Source organism: Rosa rugosa, chromosome 3, assembly GCF_958449725.1.
Source record: "Rosa rugosa chromosome 3, drRosRugo1.1, whole genome shotgun sequence".
NCBI classification, from domain to species: domain Eukaryota; kingdom Viridiplantae; phylum Streptophyta; class Magnoliopsida; order Rosales; family Rosaceae; genus Rosa; species Rosa rugosa.
This window is the reverse complement of record NC_084822.1, coordinates 14,559,473-14,572,847: the sequence shown is the minus strand read 5'-3', so window position 1 is coordinate 14,572,847 and position 13,375 is coordinate 14,559,473. Positions and strand designations below refer to the sequence as shown.

At 36.9% G+C, this 13,375-nt stretch overlaps 1 protein-coding gene and 2 long non-coding RNA genes across 3 annotated transcripts; 1 reads left to right on the top strand and 2 right to left on the bottom strand.

Moving 5' to 3' along the window:
- Positions 1-5,120: 5,120 nt before the first annotated feature.
- LOC133736742 (uncharacterized) lies at positions 5,121-5,930 on the top strand. Its single transcript, XR_009859692.1, has 3 exons — positions 5,121-5,331; positions 5,421-5,605; positions 5,706-5,930. It is a non-coding gene; the product is annotated as an uncharacterized LOC133736742 (long non-coding RNA).
- A 1,394-nt stretch (positions 5,931-7,324) lies between these two features.
- LOC133741419 (uncharacterized) lies at positions 7,325-8,902 on the bottom strand. Its single transcript, XR_009861907.1, has 2 exons — positions 8,658-8,902; positions 7,325-7,654 (listed from the first exon to the last, which is right to left on the bottom strand). It is a non-coding gene; the product is annotated as an uncharacterized LOC133741419 (long non-coding RNA).
- A 3,216-nt stretch (positions 8,903-12,118) lies between these two features.
- On the bottom strand, positions 12,119-13,375 carry LOC133737288 (UPF0496 protein At4g34320-like). The gene has a single exon (XM_062164882.1). It carries the CDS (start codon positions 13,373-13,375, stop codon positions 12,119-12,121), a length of 1,257 nt encoding a protein of 418 aa, XP_062020866.1.

Sequence of the window (13,375 nt, the reverse complement as noted above, 5' to 3'; positions counted from 1 at the left end):
CCCCTTCCCTTTAGTTATATCTTCCTTGAATTCCAAGATTGCTTGCACAATCTTCTTGTTTGAATACCATGCATAGAGTGTGAATGGTTTCCAAGAATCAATCGAGAGACCTCCTTCACCCTTCTCTTCTGCATGGATTTTGAGGTCTGTGTCCCATCACCCATGATTGCAAGTCTGCATTTTCCTCGCAAACTTCCTGAAATGAATTCCATTCAGCTGTGGGAACGGTGTCAGGAGTCAAACATATAGGCTTTTTGGGGCTTTCAAGGTCCAAACTGCCCAAATATGTCAAACTCTTGGGCCCCCAAGCCCAAATACAAGTCAACCTAGCAGAAGCCCAGTTTCCCTCCTGCCAAAATTTCTCCACTGCCGGCAAGGTTTTCGGCGGACGTCCTTGCCACAACATGACCGCTAAACCCTCAGCGACTACTAACTTCTAAAAGCTAGGTCAAACCAGACCACCACGCCGAATGCCGATATGCCTCATTTGACCTTGAAGCCGATTAACACCTTGCTCCCTGCCAATGCCAAATCGAATCAACACCTAGCAATAAACAATCTTAGCCCAGCCACCAAACAACCAAGCAAGCTCACTCCCCGACAAACATCATTGCTGTGCTCTACACTAGCCGACAAAACAACTGAATTCAAATCAAAGAACAGAGTCTTCAACAGTTCAACTTCCTCAACCTTTCTCTACGCCCCGATGAGGGTGCCCAGAGAATAGCCTTGCTCGGCCTACACTGGTGTCACCCCCCAAATTTTAAATAAAGAAAATAAAATCCGAAATGCGATGCTCGACAAAATCCCCCAAAAATACTTAGATTTTTTTTTTTCAATTTAATCTAAGCAATAACAACTTCGAGCCGACAAATGTAAGTATCGACTCGTCCCTTAGAGTCACATATTACACTTAACGAGAGTTTACAAATTAATTTAAAACATCAAAGTAATAATGTAAACGCTCACAAGGAGCATGCTATATACACAAGTAAGTATGCAAAAATAGGTTCCACAATCTAACACTGCCACAGAAAACAACACCTCTGCCTCGACCGTGATTGCCCTGACCTGCAATGCTAACCCTACACCATCGAATAATGTACCGAGTTGCAACAACAACAAATCTGGTAAGCTTTTTTAAGTTTGTATGAGTAAATTCAATTAACATCAATCAAACATCACAAGTAAAGTAATTCACACTTTGGTTCTTTTTCAAAAAGGACAAGTCACGTCACCGCAGTGACAAAATTATATTTTTGTTAACTTAACAATATAAATATGAAACCACGTCCTTCAAGGACTTAATAGAAACAATACACTCGAGACACTCTTTTAAAACATGTAATTACCCCCACGAGATACATTGACAGACAGACTAGAGCTCTAACTGATCGTAACCATAAACTTGGCCAAAAGCATGGTTCCCGATAAACTTGCCATCGGTCACAACTATGATCCCCGATCTCCACAGACCAAAACATTTAAATAGATCACGCAAGACCTAAGAAAATGTTACACAAATCTCAATAAAGGATTTCACACTCTTGATCACCATAGTGACCCTCGACCTCCACAAACCAAAACATTTAAATAGATCATGCAAGACCTAAGAAAATGTTGCACAAATTTCAATCGGTCACAACCTGCAGCCCTCGGCCTCCACAAGCCAAAACATTTAAATAGATCACACAAGACTCAAAAATGTTTTTACACAACTCAAAGCACTTTTAGAAACAATATAAACCACATTTTCACAATATATTGCCCTTCTGAAAAATCAAGTCACAAAACAATAAAATGAACACAGTCACTAATATTGTTTTCCATCACACAATAAATCCATCGATATATATATATATATATTTCACTTAAATTCAAACACACACACACACACACATACATACACATGTGGTCATCTATTCACTTATCTAGGATTGCCATTAATACCAACTATAGTTCACGACTTCAATAAATAAATCCGACAATCAAGAAATTCCGTTCATAAATGTACCTCGTGAGATTTACTCACCTCAGTATCCCATTGCATCTTCACACAACACGAGATAATGTATAGAACACACTCTATCAAGCACCTAAGGAAAATATAGTCTCAACTTAATTAGTAGACGAAATACAAAGCGATTAAAGTTCGAATCTCGCATTTGAACTAAAACCCGAAGTTAAGCCAATCGAGACGAAACTTCATCCGAGAACATCCAAGGTCTCCGGAACCCTTCTAGAATTAATATGTCAAAACGACAAGTCGATCCAACGGTTAGATCCTCACGGATCGAAAATCAAACTAATCAAAACTACGAAAAACCTAACAAGTTTCAAACGATCGAAATAGGATTCAACCCATATATCAAAACGCTCGTATCGACGAGTAGATGATAACAGAGAGAACAGAAAATAAAAAAGTGGCCGAACGCTCTGTCACGCGCTGCCACTTCAACATTAAAACCAACAAGATCCAACCGTCCAGAATGAAGATCTTCGTGAGAGGAACAACTTTCATACCTGGGCTAGGGCCAATTCGGCTTGAATCAGCTTAAATCACTACCGAAAGCCAAAAAATTTAAATCAAAAATCGGAACTCCATGGGTTGAATCGAGTTGAAAGGCTGGTATTGATTTGACAAGCAAGTGGAAAACTTCAAAATCGGTAAGTTTCGAGCTTAGCTGCTGCCAGAATCAGAAGTTACGAACAGGGTAGTGTTGCCATGGAGATCAGCCTTCGATCAGTAGCGTGTGGCCTGATTCGGTGAGAAAAAGTTTGATGGGGAGGAAGGCGAGGTGGTGGCAAAGTGTTCTAGGTTGGTGGCGTCATCGGTGGATGACGGACGACGGCTAAAAATTCAAGTCGGGTCAGGTGTTTCTAGGTCCAGTCAGCCAGATTTAGAGAGAGAATTAGGGTTTGATATTTTTGGAAAGTTTTCCAAAACAGAAATTATGAAAAAAAAATCTGTAAAATTTTCTATTTATAAGAAAATTTCCGAAAATAGAAATCTTCCGCTGAACATAACTTCTTCATACAATCTCCGATTTTCGCTTGGTGCATGTTCACAAACTCGTATCGATGCGCTGTACGATTCTATTAAAAAAGTTTTCTTAAAATCGTAACGTATAAAAAGTTGACTCTTAAGCTCTCGAAAACAAAGTATTTTCAGGTATTTATTCTTCCGAAATAATTATATTTCCCAAATAACACTAAAATAAAGCACAAGAAAAAGAAATTGTACAAACCGGTCCCTTATTAATTTTGGAAAATTAATAACGAAAATCCAGGTTATCACAACAAGCGTGAAATCACGGTCTGTCGTTGCCGACTTGTAAAAAACCCTAAGCTAAGGTTTCAACTCTTCATGCATAAAAATTATAGTAATCCATTTTTAAGTAATAGATATTTAGATCGGAGATAAATTCTATTGAATAATATGTAATGATCAATAAATTCAGTTTAATTCATTCTATCTACAAGTATAAAAATTCTAGTAATCCATTTTATAAATAATAGATATTTAGATTGGAGATGACAAATAACTCCTACCAATATTAGTGTTTCTTAATGTCGAATAGAAACAAAAGGAGCGTGGCCAAGTGGTAAGGCAACGGGTTTTAGTTTCTTTGTTTTTAAGTAAGTATGTAACTCAACAAGAAATTTTCTTAACTGTCCAATTTCTGATGAAACAATAAGAGCTAAAAGAGATGAGATGTTAACGGTCTCATACCAAATAACGAGAGATATGTAAAAAGCAAGTCTGATTATGCATATTCCTAATTCTAAATGAAATGTAACGTCGTAGGGGTCCATAAGTAAACATGGTGCCTATTTAGATTAGCTCGAATGACCCTTTCTCATAATTAGACCTAGAAATGATACAACGGAAGAATCTTTTGCGTCTTCCAATATCAATAGGTTGATTGTTTCACTTCTGTATCTTCCAAAATGAAAAATAGATCTCTGGGAGCTGTTTCCTATATCCAAAAGAGAGTACTTGGGTCCTCCTAATGCTTGAATTTAACTGGGGTTCACAGTTGTAGAGAAACTGGCTCAGAAAAAAGAGCGATTCTAGTTGTTCGAGAGTGCAGATTAGCTTTTAATGGAAGAAAAAGATCGTGCAGTAGATACTAGATAGGAGGGAGACACAGGAAGAGAAAGACCACTTGACAGAAAGGTACTGGGCGAAAGAAGTTAATTATATTACTATTCCCTAAAAGGAGAGATAAATTATATATTTTGTTTTAGTTAAATAACTTTCATTTCATACTTAGTTTACGCCATAAAAATTTTGAAATAGTGTTTAGATTTTTTTTTTTTTTTTCCAGGAGCTATAAATGGGTCTTTGTCAAACCATTAAGGGCACGTTTACTTACTTGGAAGGAAAGGGAATGATTACGGGGTAAAAACATTCATGCGTTTACTAATACATAAAGGAATCGGAATGATTCCGGGTAAAAGAAATCCTGCGTTTACTAATACATGAAGGAATCAGAATGGATGTAGGTCCCACCTCCTTATCAGGAATCGATTCCTGAATACTCAGGAATCGATTCCTGAATACTCAGGAATTCGATTACGAAGGGGGGAGATGGGTTTAGGAATCATTCCTCCGGAATCAATACCGATTCCTTTCTTCTCCCATTCCACTTGTCTCCGATTCATGATTATTTTCCATTCCAAGTAAGTAAACGTGCCATAAATGTGAGACCCCGTAAAATTTAAAGGAGTTAAGACGGAATTATTTGTGATTACTTTTGTTATTTCAGCAACTACTAAGATGTTCCAACTTCCAAGCAACATTTTTCAGAAATTTATTGAAAGGGAATCTCCAATTTGAGATCTCAATGATAAATATGTGTCACGAAGAGTCCATCTTAATTTTTGTGGAATTTTTCAGACTTTGGAACTATTTATTACTAATTTTGGAAGTTTGGAGAATTAAAAAAATTTGTCTTTAAATAAAAAAGGAAAAGAAAATTGGCCGTACGATCTGGACCGTAGATTCTAATTATCGTCTAATGGTGACCGTTGTATTTGTATATATATATAACCCGCGAAGAGTCCATCTTAATTTTTGTGGAATTTTTCAGACTCTGGACCCATTTCTTCGACCCGATAACCCGCGAAGGCGATCCGGCAATATCTCCACCTTCCGGTCGATTCACGGCGACGAGCAGGCGGAATTCTCTTTACCTCAACGGCGCAAAGCTGAAAATGGACTCGGATTGCTCAACCAAACCTCCAAGATAGCAAAACGAGGTCCGAAAGCTACGGAGGTTTCGATGAATTTTCCGGCGACTCCAGTCACCGACGAAAGCAACTGGGGTACGAAACTTTATCTTCTTGTCGAGCTCTACAAGAATATGTAATTTCATTTCGATTTCGGTTAAAATTTGGAAGAATTGGTGTTTTAGGTGTACACGGCCACCGCCGGAGTTACTGTGCTCAACTGTTGTTTTGGGATGTCTTGGTTCGATTTCGATACTGATTTTAGTTCTACAACGAGAATATAGACTTGGTTGTGTTGAATTTCAGAACTTGTGAAGTGGAACGCCATCGGGGAAAATGTAACTCTATTTGCTGAAATTGGGAAACAGAGGTAAATTCGTTCTTCCCTGTTGAGTTGAGTTTCTGCTGTTAATACGAATTCCATAATCCATAGCGCAAAACTTGAACATTTAAATTTGCTTGTTGTGAAGATTGGAAAGCTCAGAACTTGGTGCTTGAGATCAGTTTCAATACAACAGCAAAATTTGATAAGGATTTGTCCTCGTGATTCTTAAAAGGAGAGGTAGTGTTCTGGAATTTCATTTGGATTTGCGCAAGTAGTAGGATTGTATGGGACTGTGACCATGGAATTATGTCCTAGGATTATAATTGATAATCATTCAGAGTGGCATGTTACCTTGAACTTTGACTTAAAATGTGTATGGAATTGTGGAGTTGTTTAAGAAATACTGATTTAGATGTTAAGAATCTGATTATGGTTTCAGTGAATGATGGAAATTGTTAAGGTTTACTCTAAATTACATCAGTCAATTAGTCAATTGTCGTAAGCTTTGTTTTGTAAAGAAGGGTATTGATGTTGGAAATCCTTAATTATGCCAACATATGAATATCATGCATCTTATAATGGTGTTAAGGCCATTGCTCTCTTGTGGAGCCAAAGTATCCTTACTGGACATGTATAAAGTTCCTTCAAGTTGAATGACATATGAATGGGTGTCCATAGTGAATTGGGAAAGACTACACCAAAGAAGCAAAATAAAGTACTTATCAATTGTTCATTCGGCAATATTTGTTCCTAGTGGATTAGTGCATTACATACATTTGAGTCATCCTTGATATCGATATTGGAATCACCGTGAAAAGCTAAGGCTTTGATAACTTTAGTCGACTTGAGAATCCGTTACCAATTAAATTTCAAATGATATTAATAATTGGATTACTTGTTGGACTAGGACTACACGTACTTGTAAAGTAAGTAGTGGTAGTGTTAGTCTAAGGGGGGTGTATTCAATCCTGATTTTAAATGATTCTGTCAGATTTTTTATAATCCGTGGATTCTCATGGATTCCACAGAATCCACGGATTGTTTTAATTCCATATGGATTTAAAGAGATTCTAATGTATTGTATTAGCAAGATTTGTTTGGATTTTAATAAGTGTATGAATTGTCCTAATAACAATAATAGTAAAGACCAAAATAAAATAATACAAGGTTGTGGAGGAAGGGATGAGAAAATCACAAGACTGTTACAAGGTTGCATTGCAGGAGTTGGATGGGATATTGAACAAGCTTTGCATTAACGAAGATTGTGCCTTCGTAGTTATAAAATTATGTAGAAAATGAATAGTGTGTCATATAAAACTGTGTCTATCTGTGTAGGTGAAAATATGTGTGCCATACAAAGCTTTTTTCTCCACTGTCATTTGGTGTTGTATTGGTTTTTGTTAGATAAGGGCCTTGAACTTTGTACAGCATACAAAACAGACCTGAGAAAACTAACAGCCACAAGACATGACGGTGCATTGATCCACCTCCCAGAAAAGATTTTTGTAAATAGTTAGAATCCTTTTGCTCCCACAGTTCTCATGGGTGTAAATTGTGAAAGAAACTTCAAGCACGGTAAAACACCATATATCAAAATGGTATTGCATATAGCTCTGTAAGAGATCACTGTCTCCAACTTCAGTTTGAACACATGGTTAGGAAAACATACATCCACTCTTTATGTATTCATGTTAATTAACAACTAGTCACTTTCTTGTTGCTACCAGGTACCACTAGCAGAAAGATGAGCGAACAAGGACAAAAGGATAAAGCCAACTCCACTTTTATGAATCACAATGTACCATCATAAGAGAGCTTATGAACATTATATATGGTCTACAACATGATTGGTAATTACAGGAAGTTTGCACTGCATACTGATTGACTTATCAAGTTGATGGGTACCAGGAATGATAAGTGTGATTAGTGTACTTGATCTATGACCAAAAGCTTCTGAAATTCATCACCCAGTGTGATCAGTGTAGTTGAAATCTGAATGTGTAAATCCCCATACTTGCTTATGGAAATATTAAGCAGATCACCAACATGCCTCATCCGATCCACAAAGTTTTGCAACTGATTCAAATCTGGAACCTGAACCAGAGTTTGGGGAAAATCTTGAGCCATATCAAGGGCAATTTGAAGTTCAAGAAAACACGGTCTCTGTTGAGGAAGAGATGGCATATCTTTCCCATCTTGTCTAGTGCTGGTAAGAACCTCTTTTCTAAAAGATTCACACCATTCTCTGGGCCTTGAACTTCATATATATCTCTATCTGTGTTTGTTTCTGTCTCACTTGTCGGCAAAATAATTGGAGGCAAAACAAGGAGGGGTTGGTGTATGTGTTTGTAGTGAAATGAGACTGTTTTGAAATCTTAAAATGGTTCCTTTTAGCATCATTTTGGGACATACTGCTAACATGTCTTATTGACTACAGAAATCATTATATGTTCAATTATCCTCAAAGATGGTATACCTTTTCAACTTAGTTGGGAATCTTTGAATATGAGAACCATTCACTGTCAATGCCGCTATTTCCTCAGTAATCAACATGACTATAATAATAGGATAAACATTTATGCAGATTCCATTAAGCATAGTCCTCTTGAACTTCAATGAATTTATGTATCCGGTATTATTCATATCCGTCATTATGTCCAAGAAGACCCCTACCGTTTCTCTCCAACAAATTTCCTCTTTCTATGTTGTTTTCCTGAGTTTTAGGTTTTCTGTAGGCAAGCATACTTCTTTACTTTCTATATTCAACCATTTATATAATGTACTAGGATTTATCTTCTTAAAAAAAAGGATCAGTGTATTGATGCGAGCCAAAACCAGATTCATACGCTAAAACCATACTTAAACCAAATCCATAAATCTAATGGTGCATTGTATTAAACTATTTGTAATTTGATGAATAATCTATCAACAATATAGCATATGCTTCCATAACCATGACCAGGAAAATTTAAAGGTCACTTGAATCGAACAATTCAGCTAAATAAACAAGGTACTACAGCTTTTAAATTGGGGAAATCCATAGCTTCAAATTTCGACAAAAGTAAAAAGGGGGCGATTTAGGGTTTCTGAATCTAACCTTTGATGAGTTGTGCTCCTTGGAGATTTGAAACTGAGAAACCACCTCTGCCATTGGACTCCGAGACTGGCCTCGAGTGGCACCAATCCTTAGCTTATTTTTGTTTCTTTGTATTCCAAACCCTAAGAGAACGGCAGCAAAGACCTTGGTAGAGAATAAAGAAAGGAAAGTTTGAGGTCAGTTCGACCTTCGATGTGAGAGGCAGTCTTCTTTTCATCTTCAGAATGAGAGAAAACAAAGGTCGTCAAAATCTCATATCCAGAGAGCGGATTTCTAATAGAGTTTGATATTTATACCAAGCACTCTAGAATCCTACACAATCAACTATCTAATAGAATCCTTGAAAATCGATGGACTTTTGAATACCACCAGATTTGAAATGACTTTTTAAAATCTTAATTGAATACCACAAGATTTTAAAGGATTTTTTAAAATCTTAATTGAATACCACAAGATTTTAATGGACTTTTAAAATACAAAACAATTCAATAGACTCCTAATTGAATACACCCCCCTAAGAAATCGAACGGAGCCAAAGTTGCGATTTACCAGGTAGGGTGACTCGGGATTGTCTCGGTTAAGATTTTTCTTCTATATAAATAATATGGCATGACTATGTTAATTTCTTTATGAATTTAAAGGATTTGATATTTTATTCGCCATGCTTGTTTTCAAATGTTTTCGATATTGTGTGATAACCTGAGAGTGAGCGGAGCATAGCGACTACCTTGAGTTTTGATCCCCTAAACCTCCGGAGGGTTTGTATGGACGGGATAATGGTTTACATCCTGTGAGGTGTGACACTACTTCTAGGTGATACGGTGTAAATAGACACTCTCACTACTCATTGCCGGTTATGATATTAATCTTGGTGAAGGGGTAGTTAGCATAGTGACCGGTCATCAAGTTTGTGTTTTTTGGGCCCACATAAATGTTTTCAAAATAAAATCTATAGTTTATTATTTGATCTTTCTTTTTACCTATATATGTAGTTTTCAAATGCTGGCCAAAAATGTATATACCCGTTTACGTGTTTTTAAACCTAGCCGGGGTGAATGTCCTACTGAGTAGCGAGGACGAAAACTCACCCCTACAATAGTCTTAGATGCGGGTACTGTGCACGTGAACGAGACAACACTATAGTGAGCTGCGTGTGCTGATGAAATAATTTATAATGATTTTCGGATCTTGGTTTCTTATTTCCTTCAAAAGTAATTCAAATCTAGTTTACTTTAATTTTGTTTGATTTAAGGTAGTGCCTAATCTAATCTTTCTTAAAACTTAAACTTGTTTTCGTTGAAAGATTTTTGACTTATTTAGAGTAATGGTCTTAAAAATCACCTCATAATTTTATTTAACGCTTCCGTTTCTACCCAAATTTCATAAGTTTAGAAAAGGTACTATTCATTTATTTTACCTGTTATTTTAAATGCCTTGCATATCTCTAGGAGCATACCTAGCTTATGATCCTAAGGTCCGAGGCACTGTAACGTGGTCGATTTGGTGAGGTGAAAATCGGGGCGTTATATTAAAGTATCAAAGAAAAATGTTATCTACATACCTCTCTCTATATATCTCTAATGGAGTAGTTAAATTCGACGTTTAACTATCTACAACTATTTTGTGAAGTGTAGCTAGTTAAATTTAACTTTTGGTAAAATGACTAGTTAGTTTAGCTAGAGAATCATGAATAGTCAAAGCAAATGTAATATTTCTTTCTCCTTTTTTTGTCCATATGTCGTTTATGATTCAATAAAACATATCATATCACTTACAGATAACTACTATTGTTAGAGTAAAATTATTAAATTAATATTTATATTTCACAATTTTAATTAATTTAACTAAAAAGGTTACTTCTACGATTAAAGATGTCCTTTTCATTTTCAACCTTTCCTATTCCTGTGTGCCATGTGAATGATGTGACCAAGATTCCATGTGTCAATATATCATTACTCGAACCCAATCTTATTGATAAATGTGTCGAAACATTCAAACTCAAATCTAACCCGAGTATCAATCAAAAAATTATTTTGGTGAGTTGGGATTGTTTGGTCTATTTGGGCTTAAGAGGCTTAATTGATTTACAGCTGGATTTGCGCTAGGATACATTGGCGGCTTCTGTACTTTTTACGTTGTAGCATCTCAAAATTTTGATATGTTTAAATTTGAAATTCTATAAATTTTTAAGTTTTTTTTATCATGTCTATTGAATAGGTCACTATCTTGATTTAACTCTTGTTATGAAACTAATAATTAACTTATTTTATTCAGAGTTAAAGTCGTAATTCAAAAAAAGAACTCCAATAGATATGTATTTACTTGCATTTGTAATATTCACTGAAAAAAGTAAAGCATGAAATTACAAAGTTTGCACCCAAGAAAAGAAAAGAAGTCACACCAAGGACTGAAAAATCGAAACTTTCGGCGAAATTTCGTCGAAAATTTCGGTTTTTTAAGGGGTCGATATATCCGTAACATACCAAGCATATTTCGACCGAAATTTTGGAAATTTCCCGATATATTCGATATATCGCCGAAATTATGGATATTTCCGAAACATACCCAGTTTCTCAGAGAAACTTTCTCACGCCAACCCTCATTCTTGCAAGGTCAACTTTGACCTACCATTCTGCCATGCACGTCCACCACTCTGTCCACCACTCTTCCTTCAAAGTTCAATCAAGTGACAACTCATGGACACAATCTGAAGGACAATCTTCAAATGATTATGGTTATGGCCAAAGTCGAGCAATGCATGATCCCTACTATAACTACCAGCACCAAAACCCACAGCCAATCCCCCCGGACCCATATGGTTGACATGTAAGTCAATACATGCAAAACTACAGAGGGGAGGTATCATTTAATGACTATTCTTCACAATACACTCAAGACTCTACATATAGAGATGATGAAGATAGTGAAGATTTTGTACCTCATAGGTCTTCTACGTGGTTCTAAGTTACTCATGTAATTCAAGATGTAATGTATGATATGTATAAAGAATGTATATAAGGCGTGATGGCCTAGCCTCCCATTGGGTTTCCAGCTATCAAAAAAAAATTAGACGTTTATTTCAAAAAATTTCAGAGTTGTCGGCGATTCAGCATTTACCATTTTATGTTAAATTATAACAAATTACTATATAACAATGTTTATTCAAGGTTTTATTTTCATATATAGTAGACAACTGATAAAACAAACATATCCAAAAGTTTCACTTAAAATTTCCATATTTTTCTTCAAATTTCCATCATTTTTCTTGATTTTATATCGAAATCGTAATATCGAGGATATTTTCGTCGAAATTTCCGTTTCCGGGACCATCGAAATTTTCTCGAAACTCGATATTTTGGTCCTTGAGTCACACCATAAATGAAACAATCTACATGACAAAAAATAATAATGAAACAATTTAAATGGACAGAAAATAATATTGAATTAATCAATCTCTAATACTACTTCTTGATCTTCGTGTTCAACACTGGGCTGATCTTCAATTCGTGATATTCCCTTTGAACCTTATCCCTTGCCATCTCTGTAACCTCGAGGCACTGCTTTATTTTCTTGTCCAATTCCTCTATTGCTTTGTGAAACTCTGTCCGCCATTTTTCAATAATCTCTTTCTCATCAATTTCCACATCTACTCTTCCCTCATCATTTGCAGAGCTTAAATTGGACAACACTGGATTCCCCTTTGCAATGACCTTTTTAACATGACACATGATATCATCCAACACTTTAATGGCGTCTCCGGTTCCGGCTTCCATCGACTGAATTACACCCTTATGTGCCTCCAGAGTTGATTCACAATCTTGAATCAAAGTGAGAATCCAGTGTCGTCCCTCTTTTAATACTGACGAACAAGCATAACCAACGGCACCACCAGCAATAACTCCGGCAATACATGGATGAGAGGTCAAGGCTGACGCAACTGGCGGAGCAGCCATAGCCGCCGCCATGATGGTGCAAACAAACAGACCAGACAACATACCTATGAACACCACATTTACGACCTTCTTTAAAGTACGAGTAAGCTCCAGCTTCTTATCAAATTCCTGAATTCGATCTTTCAACTTGTCAAGCATGTTTTCATGTTGGTCGCGCAGAGATTTCACCTTTGCAACAACTGCTTCCACAGAACGGTGATACTTCTTCTCAGTCTCGTTGAGCTTCTTCGACACTTCCCTCTCAAGTACCACACCTGCAATGCATGAATGGACATCACGAGCCGAGTCGATGAAGTGTTGCAATTCCAATTTGCAGAGTTCAAGCGTCAGCAAGCTATTGTCGAAGTACTCCTTGATCAAGAATTGATCTAAGAGATTCTCATTCGCCGTCATCACCATCCTCGCCTGCAGTCCCTGCACACCCTCTGGCGCCTTAAGTATCTGTTCTTTGCGTGACAAGATTACCCTCACCATCTTCTCGTTGGAATGCGTCAGATACTTTAGGCATTGCTTAAACCGATCAAGACCGGTACTGCAGATGACTTCTTTGGCGCTGGAGCTGAGTTCGGCGTCGAAGTCTTGCAAGTCTTTGTCATCTTTGCAATCCGCCTGATACGATCTCATCATGTCTTCAAAATGCTTGCAGAGGTCGTCAGTTGGCCTTGGTTCGGCATTGAAGGGAGCAACCCTACGATTCTTAGCAAAGGATGTCTTTCGCTCCAAAACAGGTCGTCGTCTCTCTGGCTTTGCTTGAACACCCCCCAT

What these genes read in the sequence shown, in the direction of transcription:
- LOC133737288 (XM_062164882.1), bottom strand. Translation starts at nt 13,375, where the DNA reads ATGGGGGGTGTTCAAGCAAAGCCAGAGAGACGACGACCTGTTTTGGAG.